The following is a 13,887-nucleotide window of genomic DNA, read 5'->3' on the forward strand; positions in this document are numbered from 1 at the left end:
AATATGGTCACTTTAGATCCTACAGTATCCTGGAGAATCACTCCCACATACAATTAGATCTTTTTTAAATCGCCCGAATGGTCCTGGCACGGCAGCTGCACGCTGCAAGGCATCCAGGCCCTGCGGAAGCGGAAGGATCTATTCATCCCATTGATCCTGGAGGGGAGAACGGCTATGCCGGCTCTATACTTGGAATTTGCATTAGTGATCTATAGATCCTTATAAGTCTTTCGCGTCCAGTACGTGCTGCCACCGCTGCACAGTCCATGCTTGCGTGAAAAAAGGCGGAAGTTAAAGCAGCTTAAAGATTGCACTTAACTTAATACTTTAAAATATGTCTCCAGGATTCAGATTCTAATCGGTAGATTTGAACGGACCTTTGAGGAAGAATTTAAACAAGTATCTCTCGGAAGATATCTTAACACGTTTGCTCAGTAGAATCCAAAAAGAAGACACTGTAGAATTTTTAACAAAAATTTGTTAAAGCAAAATCATTATAATCCTGTTCCAACACACAAGAATCAAACGAAACCGGAGAGGTATATTCAAGAAGGATACGAAAGAAGGAAAGTGTTTTCCTTGTTTACACACTTTCGCAAATAAATCAATCTTTGTTCAACAAACAAAGAACTGAAAAGGCGTTTCATCGGACAAATGGTGTCTGATAGCTGCTGATAACAAATTCCAAAGCGGTACCGATGGAACGAAAAAGCATTTCAGTTTTAACTTCGACAGATGGCAGAGGACCGGTCACCTGTTTCTTACCTGAACTTTTACCTGAGGAATGGAGAGAGCTTGAAGAGGGACAGGGACCAATCGGTTGGTCGACCCTGGGGCCCGACTGACCCCACCACTGGCTCAACCGTGCCGATCCGGGCTGGCCGAGGCTCGAGGCTCGAGTGCAACAGGGTGCGCTACGTAGTTTAGAATATCATCGGCTATAAACGCGTGAAACGAATTGCGTGGCGTCAGTTCGTGGTTTCATCCTGCATTTACGTTTCGTTGCTGCACGTATATATTTACCGCGCGTGCTGAGTGTTATTCCCTTGTCCATCGTGGAGGACAAATTACCGAAACTGAGATAGAAAAGAGGTGAGCGATCGATCGATCTATCTCGCTAAATCCATTGAAACGCGTCACTCGTTTGCCATTGGGAACCCGAACCGCTATACGATCAACTGGAATTCCTTGGATCGACCGCCAACTAAGGACATTCCGTTGGATCGTGTCCCATCTCGAGGATGTGGACACTCGTGGGCGTATTTCCATTAGCTTTGCTTCTCGGATACCCGTTCTGTTCCCCCTATACGCCTTCAGTGGATTTTACGATTAAGGTCACATGACTCCCAACTGGGAACAGTACACATTATTTTGTTCGAAATCATATGCCTCTTGTCGAACAATATTTATTATAACTAGATCACATTTGAGCAATTTCGTCCAAAAAAATGTAAAGGATATTCTTCTGTCCCAGGCTGGTAACGTAGCATTGTTTTAAGTGATACGATAAACGAGTTTAACTTGTGCTGGTTTAATTTCTTATTTGAACCGCATTTCAATGCTACGAGTGGATTTCAGTATTGCGTTGCTGAGTATGATATAAAGTTTCAAGACGTGTAGTTTTATATTTCGAAACCATTCTGTTCTGTAGTTAAACCTGTGAAATTCCTTCGTTGACAGTTTTACATTTAAAAACCTATCGGTTACTTTGCCTGGGGCTATCCTTTTTTGTCGTTCGCTGCGATTATGTTAATTTACCGCGCGTATAGGAAAACATCGTAAGCGCAAACGAGCATAAAAGATATTTATTAGTACAATCGCACTGCAAAAGTAGCGATGAAATTAATTAGAACCGAGCGCGGACTCGTAAATGCGCTAAACTGTAGCGTTAATTTAAGCTCACATATGCGGCCGCTACTTCATACCTTTGTACGCACTTGTTAGCAGCGACAGATTATGTAGTTTGATATTTTTACGTCCCCATCGGCGCCATCACTACGAAACAATGAAGCTGATAAGGAACGCGTAATACGAGATATACGTATACAGCGTGTTTTGCTGAATTGAAATCATTCTGCGAAACTTGTCATATAGCAAATGGAAGTTCCTTCATTTTTCGCAACTCAAACACAGCAGACAAAATATGCAGTTCTAATCTGTCTATTAAATACACACTGGAGTTGTTCTAAATTTTATATTCGCGATCGCAGAGCAAAAAGTGCTTGCAGAATTTTCTTTTAGATCGAGGTATCAGTGCCGGGAGATAGCTCTGATAATAGTTATCGAACTTTTTGTTCTAATTCCCGATATCAATTATTTCTTACAATTTATTGCCATATTCTTTCGTTTTAAGCATTACATAATTCTTTTATTTCGAAGAAGAAGTTTTATACAGTTTAAGCACCTTAGATACCATTTGTACTTACGCAGCATTGCAATTGCCACTTGGTTCTGGGAATGCGTAGCCGTCGCGAACGGGCATTAATATTAATATAAGCCAGCAATATTTTTATGTAAGCAATGCACATGGCCTTTATCGTTGCACAGTAAACACACACCCATTTTCCTGTGCGCCATGTGTGCGTTTACTATGATTTAAGAGCAATCTGTGTTCCTACAAACAGGAAAAGTCACCTGATTTTTGTGATAAAAGTATACGCTATGCACCTGCAGAAAGGCAAGAATACATAGAATTTTAAGTCTTCAACAGTGCGGGAGTCTTCAAGCATTTATTGTGTGTTGATACGTTTACAATATGATACTGTTCGATTAATTAATCCAGTCGGATAGTTCGCATGAATTATGAGTCTCGATGCAGGCCACTGGAATTTATTTTTATTCCACAACAAAACTGTTCATTCACGTAAAGTTTGAAAATAGGAATGACGTTGACTGGTAGTAAACCGCAAAACCGAGATAAGGGCTCTTTCTACCATTCGTTCACGTATTAATTCTGCTTTTTAATAGTATCAATTTATCTTAAATGCAGCCACCGCAACAGTGGGACGCGTGCCTCCTCTAATAATACCAATTCCGCGTCTTCGCGTCGATTTGTTTGATCGTACGCAATAGCAAGGTCACTGCCCATTCGGATAATTTATTTTTACCCAAGGGAAACTCTGAAACCTGGTTTTAACATCACCTCAGCCGCCGTTGCGAAAGCGAACTCTAAGGTATGACGGTCAAGGTGCGCAAACGTCATTACCTGTATTCGCTGCACTTAATTGTCACCCGACTCGTGTTATCAATAGATCGTGATCTAAATACGATCTAAATACATGAATAGAAAATACCGATGCAGCTTCCTTTACTGTCATTCGCACTGTTAAACATGTAACAGTTTATTGTGTTCTCTTTAATTGACTCATTCTAATGTACAACACTATGAACCGGTCGATTGCAACAATTCGTTCAACGATCTCGTTTCTTTATCAAATTTTGCATATTCATGCGTTCAATTCGAACAATGAACGGCACGGCCAATCTACGAGACGTGATAAAATGAGTCATCGAATCTTTTCATGACTGTTTCAATCCTTTTAATGTTATCAATTAAAAACATTTTTTCAAGTATTTCATAGTGAATAATTCGATGAGTATTGGATATTTGATGACGCTAGACTTACTTCGTTTCGAGAGGGGACAGGTAGGAAGTACAAACACGATTTCTAAACGGTTGACATACTTCCAGCAGCCGAGTTTGCTAAAAATCCAGCTATTGTATCCTGCGTAAGTTCATTCTCCATCCGATACCTTTAGCCGAGATCAGAAACGATCCAGACCCCTGAATGAATAAATACCGAGTGGAAGAGCCGGTTCGCCAGATGCTTCGATTATCTTTTTTTTTTCTCCGAGCTTCAAACGCGATGCTCCTCGATCGTGGAAAGCGGCCTTTTACAAAGTTCACTATCCTCGTCGATCATCCGTGAACAAGCGGCATTATACGCATTCTTATTCAAAGGAAAAATCCTAATTGCAAAAAGACTTTCCGTGATAAATATATGATTAGGAAAAACAATTAAGCAGTTCTTGTTAATGATGTTGCAATACTCTTTCAAGGATGTTCATCGTTCCGAAGTAGAACTAAATAGTGGAGTTCTTGGTAGCTTTGTATAATACATACAAATTATAACAGTAAATGAAGTGGGAGTATGTTTGTATTTTTAGATAATCCGTTTGTCTACCGATTATTATCAGTTAATTTGCATAACACGTTGCAAAGCCTCACAAATGTGGCTATATTTTTGCTTTATATAAAAGTGCATTGACCAAATAGCTGTCGCTCGCGGACACGTCTCACGGATCTCGCGTCTGTAAACGATTTTAACAGCGTGACACGGTCACTCATTTACTAAAACTGGTGAACTATGAGCAAAGGTGCATGACGTGTTTACAAGTGCAAATTACGACCTCAAACACAAGATACAAAAGTGTAAAAAGGCAATGGCATAGTCTCAGACAAAACAAATATATTATCAGAACATATATAAGATAAAATGCTGATAAGATACGACGATAAAAACCGAATGTACTCTGATAAAGCGGAGGTAACGGTGTACTGGCGAAAATGGTTCAACCCCACGGTCCTTCAACGCGCCCGTTATGCTTTCGTAAAATGTAAAAGGAAGTTAATAATAGGGTAGACTAAACGTTTAAAATGTACGATCTTGTACGTTCCGAATTTTCACCGAATAAACTTTCGTGAAACAGAAAGAACAAAATCGTTTTCCGATCTTCGTACTTTACTTAATACTCTAGTTTATCGCTCGATTAGATCGCAGTACGTATCGTACAAATGATAATAATAGATGTTCGTTACGTGTCCTGTTATTAATCCTGAATACAACGACACGTTACGTAAGTGGCCATTACCATGCAAAAGCATTTGTGCAGTGAAACGAGAACAGTCGCGATTAACCAAACCAGACGAGGCAGTCAAAGACATGCCAAAGGCCTAAATGCTTAAATAGAATTTCTGAATAATTGCAAACACGATAGGGTGATGAAACTGGAGATTGATATTTCTTTTATCGTTTAAGGATCGCAATATGGATTTATTTTAGATATATTGTATTAATGCATCAACAGTTAGCTTATCAGTCTATCCATAGCAACTTTTCTTCAAATTGTGTAATATTTACTGTGCGAAAGGTGAAAACACTTTTGGAAAAGATAAGCGCGATCAAAATTGATTCTAATGTGCAAAACGTTCAATTAATTTATTACATATGCTTTAATGAAACATAATTCGAAGAGATAAACAGCGGGCTTGCGAAATCGTTATTTTTTACTGTTATCGATACCAGATTGCGGGCATTATGCCCATAATAGTGTCGCGTTTACGCTATCCAGTGACGTTTCTTTGTAGAGAGTCATTCGAGCCGGTTTTCATAAAAAAAATCCACGCTAACGCGCGACGAATTGATAGCACCGGTTTCGATCGAATCGATATGTATGTAATTCCGACTAGGAGAATGCTTCCAAGTTCGAAGGACAACGCTGCCTTATAATAACTGTCCGACGCACGTCAACGGAATTTCTACGATACGAAACACTATGCGCGACGGACGGCTATGCCCAAACTCGAATAAAAATTGTATGAACTTCCCAGTAATAGTTCCGTTCGGCGAATAACTAATCGCTATCATTGCGTGAATAAGCTTGTTAGTAGAACCACATGTTTGAATAAGATTTCATGTACGTGATATTTTTCAAGATAAATTGAATCTATCTCGTTCGCAGCTTAATTAAAAAGTTCAACTTTAATTAAAAATTAAAAATACATTTTTTTAATATAAAGTATGCCTCTACATAAAGATATCTTTATTACTCGGCAATCTTCGTTAAAAAATCCCTAAAAGCCCTTGATACGTTTGATTACCTGTTGTAATCACAAGTATCATAGTGTAGCAGATAAAGATATGAAAAATTACTTAAGTTCGAAGTCTGGTTTCAATTGAAATCAATTGAGTGGGTATGTAATTTTTAGTATCGACGATAAGTCACATACAGTTTCTTTACGGACCGTCTAGCTGAGCTGAATAGTAGCTGAAGAATGTCGATCCGAAGATTTACGGATTTTAGGGGCAGTGGATCCCCTTTTGTTATGACCAAATTGAAATGAAAGAGCAAAAGGGAGGGACCACCTGCGCTATCCTCGGAGGACAGGTAACTCTACCTGGCTTCAACCGTCGAGATTTTTCGAGAACCGAACAAAGAACCCAGCTGGTACTCGTGCACACACCCTACGACCTGAGGCCCACCTCTTAAGGCGACATTCACACGCGTATATCTATACCTAGTCGATCTCTTCCCATTCCTGGAAATCGCATACCATCTTCTCCTATTTGCCATTTAAACACGTGCAACTAGTTTCGATACTTACAAAAACCGTCGCCATACGCGTTTATTTGTTAAAAGATAAAAGAGTACTTCTCGACAATAACAAGGATTGACGTTCGTTTTAATCAACTTCGATTTCCATTTCTTATTCTTGACAATTCGATTTGATAAAGCCGCTTTGTTAATTTCATCGAGATAGCGACCTATGCGACAGATAATCATTGTTACGAGAATAATATGAAATTGCACGTGTGTATCTACACGATGTCTCGACATCCTTTTAATCCCAGATGAATTTATTAGCCCCGAAACATGCGTTGATCGTCGCATCGTGGAAACACGGTTCGAGTGGGTACCCAAGCGATTGATAATGAAATTCATACGAGAAACAGTAGACGGTTCATAATCGATCGGAAGATCGAGCGGATCCCTTGGATCAATTACTCGAAAGTATTTTCCTTTTGGGTAAAGATGCTGCACTTCCTCTCCTAAAACCGGTTGTAGTTACTCGAACCCAGATAGGAAACATGTTGAACGAGACTTCGTATAGAATATTTTTAATCAAACTTGCGTGTTAGTCGTTAGAGCGATGAAAAATTGATTGCATAATTGAGGAGAGCAACAATTTTGTTGTTAACTATATATTTTTGTTTATAGAATAAAAGATGAAGGTCAGGAAGATCAACTTAACAGCTGTGCTGCTTACGCTGTTACTGTATGCGACCGTTTCTCAAAGTGAATCGGACGAATACGAGTATCCGGGGGGGGACTCACTAGAGAACTTGGGACTTCACAACGATCGTTGGAGTCTATATCACGACCATGTGCCACGATCGAGAAAGGAAGACGAAGACGCTTTTCGGCATTTCAAACCCCGCGTCATGTACAATCCTGACAGTGTGCTCTTCGATGCAATCGGCGATTTGGAAGAAGACGATGATTTCAGACCCGAGGTGCATAGAGCTTTTTAAAAAAACTGTTTAAAAGTAAATGTATCGACCCTTGCTATGATCGAACGAATAAGATATTACCTTGATACTCTCGTTCGAACCGACATTCCTTTTCCATTTCCACACGTTCTATTACCCCTGATACTTCGATAGTTATTAAAAAGAATAGTAACACATCAAGTTTAGAAAAAATTGCAGATTGACGAAGTTGCAAAAACGGCTGAAGCGGAATCTAGCACAGTCGCAGTTTCAACTTCGACAACAACTGCGAAAGCGACAACTGAGAAAACGACCGTGAAAATTACATCTGCGGAAACTACAACTGCGAAAACTACAACTGCGAAAACGACAATAGCGGAGACGACAACTGCGGAAACGACGACAGCAGCGGTAACCGTTAAAAATATGACTGCGGATAGCGCGATCAAAAAATTGGTCGAAGGCGAGGAACCCTACGACGATGATGTGAGCGAGAACGAAGAGGACGAAAGCGACGACGAATACGATGACGACGACGAGGACACGGAAGATGAGGAGGAGGTGTTGCCCGAATGTCCTGAATATTGTAAATGTGCCGGGGAATATGCAGCTGCTACAACTGCAACGTAAGTTTCCGGCTCTGGATTTAATTACTTCCTGTATATTCCTATATGCACTAGCGAACGATAAATATGAAATTGATAACGCCATTCAGCTTATTATAGCACGTCTGATAATATGAATTGGCGCAGTCAATGATTGCTACCGTTATTCGAAATATGCTATTTTATGTACAGCTGCACCAAATTCGTGGATAAACAATCGTTTGGTACTGGCATTGTTCATCTGCGCATAGAAAACGCTGGACAAATTCGTCTCGGGCCTCACGCGTTCCAATCGATGGGTCTCCAGCAATTGGAGTCTATTTTGATTACGGATACGCAGATCATCGAGTTGAATCAAACGGCGTTCGATGGAATGTCGTACTTGTTCTCCGTGAATTTGACGCGCAACGATCTCCAAGAAATCCACCCGAACACTTTCCAAAATAACAAACAGCTTACATTCCTTGCCATTTCCGGAAATCCGCTGAAACACGCGCAAGATTCGAAATTCAAGCACGGTCTCTTCGAGGCACCATCTGTGACGGAGTTCGACTTCTCCTTCAACGGCTTGACGAAATTGAAGCGTTCGATGTTCGCAAAAATGCCGGGTCTCGCTTATATCAACTTGAAGGGCAACAAGTTAAAGGAAATCGATAACGGAGTTTTTAATACATTAGAATCGCTTTTCGAAGTGGACCTCTCGAATAACTTATTGAACGAACTTCCTGTTGACCTTTTCGCTAAGAGTGGAATCGAAACGCTTCGCATTGCCGGTAAGATTCAGTCGCGCAAATAATAATTTACTATATTTAAATTAATTCGGCTTAACGTTTAACTTCTGCTCGTAATTTGCAGGAAATAATTTGGCAACATTAAGCACGATACAAGCGGCAGAACTGAGGTTGTTAGATGCGTCTAACAATAAGATCAAAGTGATCGCAAAGGATGATCTTTCCAACATGCCCTTACTGGATCAGTTGATACTTAGCTCGAACGGTCTTAAGAGGATTCATCAACACGCGTTCGCCGATCTTGACGAAATGACTCATCTCGATATCAGCGACAATAAACTGTCCTCCTTGACGGAACATCATCTGAGGAGCAATACCAGACTGCAAGTTCTGATAATGAACGACAATCCTGAGTTGGAAACTTTGCCAGTTTTCAAAACGTTCGGACTTGAATATAATACGTACAAGTAAGGATATTTAAAATCAATGCGAACAGTAAGATTTTTATTCATAACTGAATGTATGAAAATATTTTTGCAGCATCTACCGATTCGAATGCTCGAATTGTGGCTTGTATTTCCTCGAGAAAGAAACCTTCTACTCTATGCCGGCAATAACGCGATTGAATCTCTCCAAAAACCGATTGACCGGCCTACCAAACGGACTTCTGATCGGTCTCACATCTTTGCGAGTCCTTGATCTTTCCGACAACATAATCAATACCTTGGACAACAACATGTTCCACGGTGCTACCAGCTTGACTAAAGTCAGTCTTGCTGGTAATCCTTTGGTAACGTTACAAGTAACACCGTTCCTGATGGCTACCGAGCTTACCAAACTCGACGTGAGCAGATGCGCTTTGGAGAGAGTCTGGAGCGAAGCTCGAGTCCCGCTGACTAGTTTACGGTACGTAATATACTTCTTCGTTCGACGGACTCTTTTAGTTACATTCTATTGAATTTTCAGATATTTGTCAGTTCGGCATAATCCTCGTCTTCGTCGAATCACCGTTGAAGAACTAAAGGCAACGCCAAATCTCGTTAGTTTGGATTTGTCACAGAATTCTCTCGATTGTGATAACGAATTTAAAGATGCCGTGCAGTGGCTCACCGACCACGGCGTAGCATCGATCGAAACACCCAGGTAATTATTCAGTTTCATATTAGTAAATTCGAAGAAACTCGCGTTTATATTTATTTCTGTATATTTTTTATTTCCAGGTACATAAGCAACTATGCTATTAGCGACACTTACCAAGATTCCGATGGCATCAGTCAATGGACAGATTTAGCGAAGATTGTCTGCGGCGGCATAGTCGAGGGACCACCGGCACGGCCCGTTCCTCACAAGAAGAAATGTAAAGTGTTCTTCGATGAACTCGATACGTCGGACGACTCGGACTCTCTATTAAAGAGCATCGAAAACGACGAGGAACTACTTAAATTGCAAATCGATCACGGACTAAAGTCGAACGAAGAAGTCGAGAAAGCCTGGACCGGCCAGAACCAAGAGTACGAAGACTTCGTCGCCTCGGAAAGCATAGAATATCAACCCTGGTATTCAAACGCGTTTTGGCCGGTGGTTATCGTGATCATCATAACGTCGATGATCCTTTTATTGACGGTACACATCGCGATCCACTTGGCGAAGCGACGTGGCCAAGGACCCGTTATCAGACCGCCGATGATCCTTCGAGGACCAGGCTTGATCGACAACAAGAAGAACTGTGGCTTGGTTTATAAGCCGCTTCAAGAAGAAATCGCTACGCCCCATGCACCGAAGCGTGGAAGCTTTTATTCCAGCAGTACATTCCACTACGATAAAATTGTGCCAGAAAGCGTTTAAACTCCTCGAGGGTCCACGATATGTCTGAAGATCATACTTGACCCGAGTCGCGATTTTTAATGAGTGAATTGTATAAATATATATTTTTACATTCGAAAATCACAGTTTGATTTAAAGAGATATTAAGAGAAGCAAGAGACACGATGGAACGAGTTTTTATTATGCGTATACGTAATTGAAACTTACGCTCGAAAAACGTGCCATTTGCAAACATACTAAACATTTATCAGTGGATATACAGATTCCGTTTCATAATATCATAAAATACTTAGAAGCGATTTAACGTTTATATGTAGTTTTCTTATTTTAAACGCAGGAAAGCACGTTTTTCAGAATGCTTAACATTTCGCGTACGTGTAAAGATTTTATGATACTTAACACAATGTACGGTGGGAATACATATATATTTTTTATTATTGTAATATCGTAGGCAATCAATATTTTCTCATTTGGAACGATTTCTTACACATTGAAATGACAAAATCGTAATATGTAATTGTATACACATTACTTAATTAATGTGTGACTATAATATTACGTTTTCTTCGTTTAATAATTTTAGTAAACAGGGTTTTAAGAAGACGATCGATATAATTTTGTGTTTTAAATTAAAACAATCCAAGTATACCATAAGTATAAAATAATATTCTGTAGTACGAGAGTAGTACATTATCACTGTGCTATGCATTATGCTACGTGTAAATAATGTATAACGTCTTAATAAAATTTCATTATAAATAAACCATAATTGATATATCTCGACAATATCTGTGTCTCCAATTCCCAATCGTAACTGATGCTAACGAAAACAAATATATTGATGACGCACATTTTAATCAACTTGTTGCTCAACTAGCTTTAACGTATGTAGTAATATCCGAACGTGTTTTGTAACTTCTACTGTTTTCATACTTGAAAAGTTAGATTTCGATGCTACTTCATGAAAATTTCGCTTCGTTAAGCAAACGTGTCGATTGCTCGCAACGAAAAATTATCAGCCTGTTTGTTTGGACGATTTTACCTTGAAACTCTAAATTTCTTATCGGGACTGACGCGAGCTTGAGAATTGATACGGCACTGATTTTACAATCAACTCGATCTGGACACGCAAGAGACTCGTAGTCGTAAAACTCGCTGGTGAACGGTGGAGAACAGCGCGCATCAAGTCGAGAGAGAACTTAAGAATAACAATTAGCGGTTGCGCTTTTTTTACTTTTTATATACTTGTTATTGAATAAAATTAAAAATGATTCCTAGAAGACACGTTTTGGAATTGCTACAAGTTATTTCTTCTCAATCGTAAGTAAAATATCTTTAATGTTGAATAATAAATTAATACACATTAATATGCTTATAGCTGTAAATGTCCGGCTCATGCGAATTTAGGTAACACTACGACGCATGAATTAAGGAAAGCGCGTAGCACGATAACTAATGCTACAGCATCAAAAGAATATGCATTCGAGGCACGTATTTTTATAAATACTTTACCAATTACTTACTTATTGACTGATGAATGAAAATTACAGATGGCTTGTTCCACGGTTCGATATGGTATCGGAGTTACCAAAGAATTGGGAATGGACATGCAAAATCTCGGTGCGAAGAATGTATGTTTAATGACGGATTCGAATTTAGTAAATTTGCAGCCTGTTAAAACCGCTGTGGACAGTCTTACTAAATATGGTATTCCAACAACAGTTTACGACAAAGTGCGTGTAGAGCCTACAGAGCAGAGCTTGAAGGATGCAATCAAGTTTGCTGAACGCGGAAAATTCGACGCTTTTATAGCGGTAAGAAATACAAATGTATTTGATCTTCGCAAATTATGTATTAGAAAAGATATTAATTAATGTAACTATCTTTTATCAGATAGGAGGTGGTTCAGTGATGGACACTTGTAAAGCAGCCAATCTCTACAGCTCCGATCCAGAAGCCGACTTTTTAGATTACGTGAACGCACCTATCGGTAAAGGTAAACCAATTACTGTACCGTTAAAACCGCTAATAGCAGTGCCAACTACTTCTGGTACCGGTTCCGAGACGACTGGCGTCTCTATCTTCGATTATCAACCACTTAAAGCCAAAACTGGAATTGCTAATAGGTAAATAGTCGGTATTTATGTAAAACACTTGTACCAGAGATGAAGTTAATTAGAAGCTTTTAACAGGGCTTTGAGACCCACATTGGGCCTTATCGATCCAAATCACACGTTGTCCATGCCAGAAAGGGTTTGCGCTTATTCTGGCTTCGATGTTCTGTGCCATGCACTCGAATCATTCACCGCGATACCATACACGGAGAGAACACCTTGCCCTTCTAATCCAATTCTTAGACCAGCTTACCAAGGTAGCAATCCTATCAGCGACGTGTGGTCAAGATATGCTCTCCAAATCATGCGCAAGTAAGCACCGTACTATATTTTTGATGATATTTCGAAATCGACTTGCGCAAACGTTTATTCGTTTCTGCAGATATTTTAAAAGAGCAGTATACAACGAAGACGACCTCGAAGCTAGGAGTAGCATGCATCTCGCGAGTACCATGGCTGGAGTCGGATTTGGAAATGCTGGAGTTCATCTCTGTCACGCGCTTTCTTATCCCATTAGCGGAAATGTACATAGTTTTCAACCTAAGGTGCGCGTCAATTTTTATACGAAATTAATCGAATAGTAGGAGTTTATGAAAAATAATGTATTCGTTTATTCTAGGGTTACAGTACGGATCATCCCATAATTCCTCATGGACTTTCGGTTGTTATCTCGGCGCCTGCCGTATTTTCGTTCACCGGTAGCGCGTGTCCAGAAAGACACTTAGAGGCCGCTGAGTTACTTGGTACCGACATAAGCCGAGCCAAGAAAAGCGACGCCGGCAAAATTTTAGCCGACACGGTAAAGGAGTATATGAGCGTAATGAAAATCGAGAATGGTTTGACGGAGTTAGGATTCAAGAAGGAAGACGTTCCTGCTTTAGTTGAAGGCACGCTACCGCAAGTAAGTACCATAGGTTTCTTCCAATAGTGATTTATTGATCACCATGGATTACAATTAGGTGAATTCGATATACTTCTACAATTTCCTGTTAATGGTATATGTCGAATTCATAATTGTTGATTCTTTTACATTGAATATCTTTGTATGATCATACAGTGATATTTATTGATTGATTCTGTAGTTACGTAACATTTAATAGCGCTTCCTGTGAATATCGCGAGATACATTTATTTCTATTTTATATTTGCAGCATCGCATTACAAAATTAGCACCTAGAGACCAATCAAGGGAGGATCTTACACAACTATTCGCGGAATCTTTTACAATCTACTAGGAACAATATCTTAACATGTACTTTCTTACACGATCATATAATCTATTTTCTAAATAAAATGTTTACAAAAGATTGCTTTGTCTTTATGCTATATAGATGTAGAAATA

General features: G+C 39.6%; 2 protein-coding genes across 4 annotated transcripts; both read left to right on the forward strand.

The window, feature by feature from the left end:
- The first annotated feature begins 930 nt into the window (after window positions 1-930).
- Window positions 931-11,200, forward strand: Gp150 (leucine-rich repeat domain-containing glycoprotein 150). Of its 2 annotated transcripts, none has more exons than XM_018021222.2 (8): window positions 931-1,092; window positions 7,000-7,295; window positions 7,479-7,897; window positions 8,069-8,649; window positions 8,732-9,074; window positions 9,148-9,513; window positions 9,574-9,750; window positions 9,828-11,200. In XM_018021222.2, the coding sequence occupies exons 2-8, from the start codon at window positions 7,008-7,010 to the stop codon at window positions 10,450-10,452; spliced, it is 2,799 nt and encodes a 932-aa protein (XP_017876711.1). In that variant the 5' UTR covers window positions 931-1,092; window positions 7,000-7,007; the 3' UTR covers window positions 10,453-11,200. The 2 variants fall into 2 exon arrangements, with proteins under 2 accessions (XP_017876711.1, XP_017876712.1); XM_018021223.2 differs by having other exon boundaries at window positions 7,491-7,897.
- Window positions 11,201-11,365: 165 nt separating this feature from the next.
- On the forward strand, window positions 11,366-13,852 carry LOC108622881 (Type III alcohol dehydrogenase). Of its 2 annotated transcripts, XM_018020994.2 has the most exons (8): window positions 11,366-11,751; window positions 11,810-11,918; window positions 11,982-12,245; window positions 12,325-12,557; window positions 12,624-12,857; window positions 12,928-13,090; window positions 13,165-13,446; window positions 13,697-13,852. In XM_018020994.2, exons 1-8 carry the CDS (start codon window positions 11,699-11,701, stop codon window positions 13,778-13,780), a joined length of 1,422 nt encoding a protein of 473 aa, XP_017876483.1. In that variant the 5' UTR covers window positions 11,366-11,698; the 3' UTR covers window positions 13,781-13,852. The 2 variants fall into 2 exon arrangements, with proteins under 2 accessions (XP_017876483.1, XP_017876484.1); XM_018020995.2 differs by lacking the exon at window positions 11,810-11,918 and having other exon boundaries at window positions 11,370-11,751.
- The last annotated feature ends 35 nt before the right edge of the window (window positions 13,853-13,887 follow it).

Source organism: Ceratina calcarata, unplaced genomic scaffold (assembly GCF_001652005.2).
Source record: "Ceratina calcarata isolate Rehan_Ccalc_2016 unplaced genomic scaffold, ASM165200v1 scaffold25, whole genome shotgun sequence".
Classification (NCBI taxonomy): domain Eukaryota; kingdom Metazoa; phylum Arthropoda; class Insecta; order Hymenoptera; family Apidae; genus Ceratina; species Ceratina calcarata.

Excerpts from the sequence above, each read along its gene's own strand:
- LOC108622881 (XM_018020994.2), top strand. The coding sequence starts at position 11,699 with ATGATTCCTAGAAGACACGTTTTGGAATTGCTACAAGTTATTTCTTCT. Across the intron at positions 12,858-12,927 it reads GCTCTCCAAATCATGCGCAA|ATATTTTAAAAGAGCAGTAT; the intron begins GTAAGCACCGTA and ends TCGTTTCTGCAG. Across the intron at positions 13,091-13,164 it reads TACATAGTTTTCAACCTAAG|GGTTACAGTACGGATCATCC; the intron begins GTGCGCGTCAAT and ends CGTTTATTCTAG.
- Gp150 (XM_018021222.2), top strand. The coding sequence starts at position 7,008 with ATGAAGGTCAGGAAGATCAACTTAACAGCTGTGCTGCTTACGCTGTTA. Across the intron at positions 9,514-9,573 it reads GTCCCGCTGACTAGTTTACG|ATATTTGTCAGTTCGGCATA; the intron begins GTACGTAATATA and ends TTGAATTTTCAG. Across the intron at positions 9,751-9,827 it reads GCATCGATCGAAACACCCAG|GTACATAAGCAACTATGCTA; the intron begins GTAATTATTCAG and ends TTTTATTTCCAG.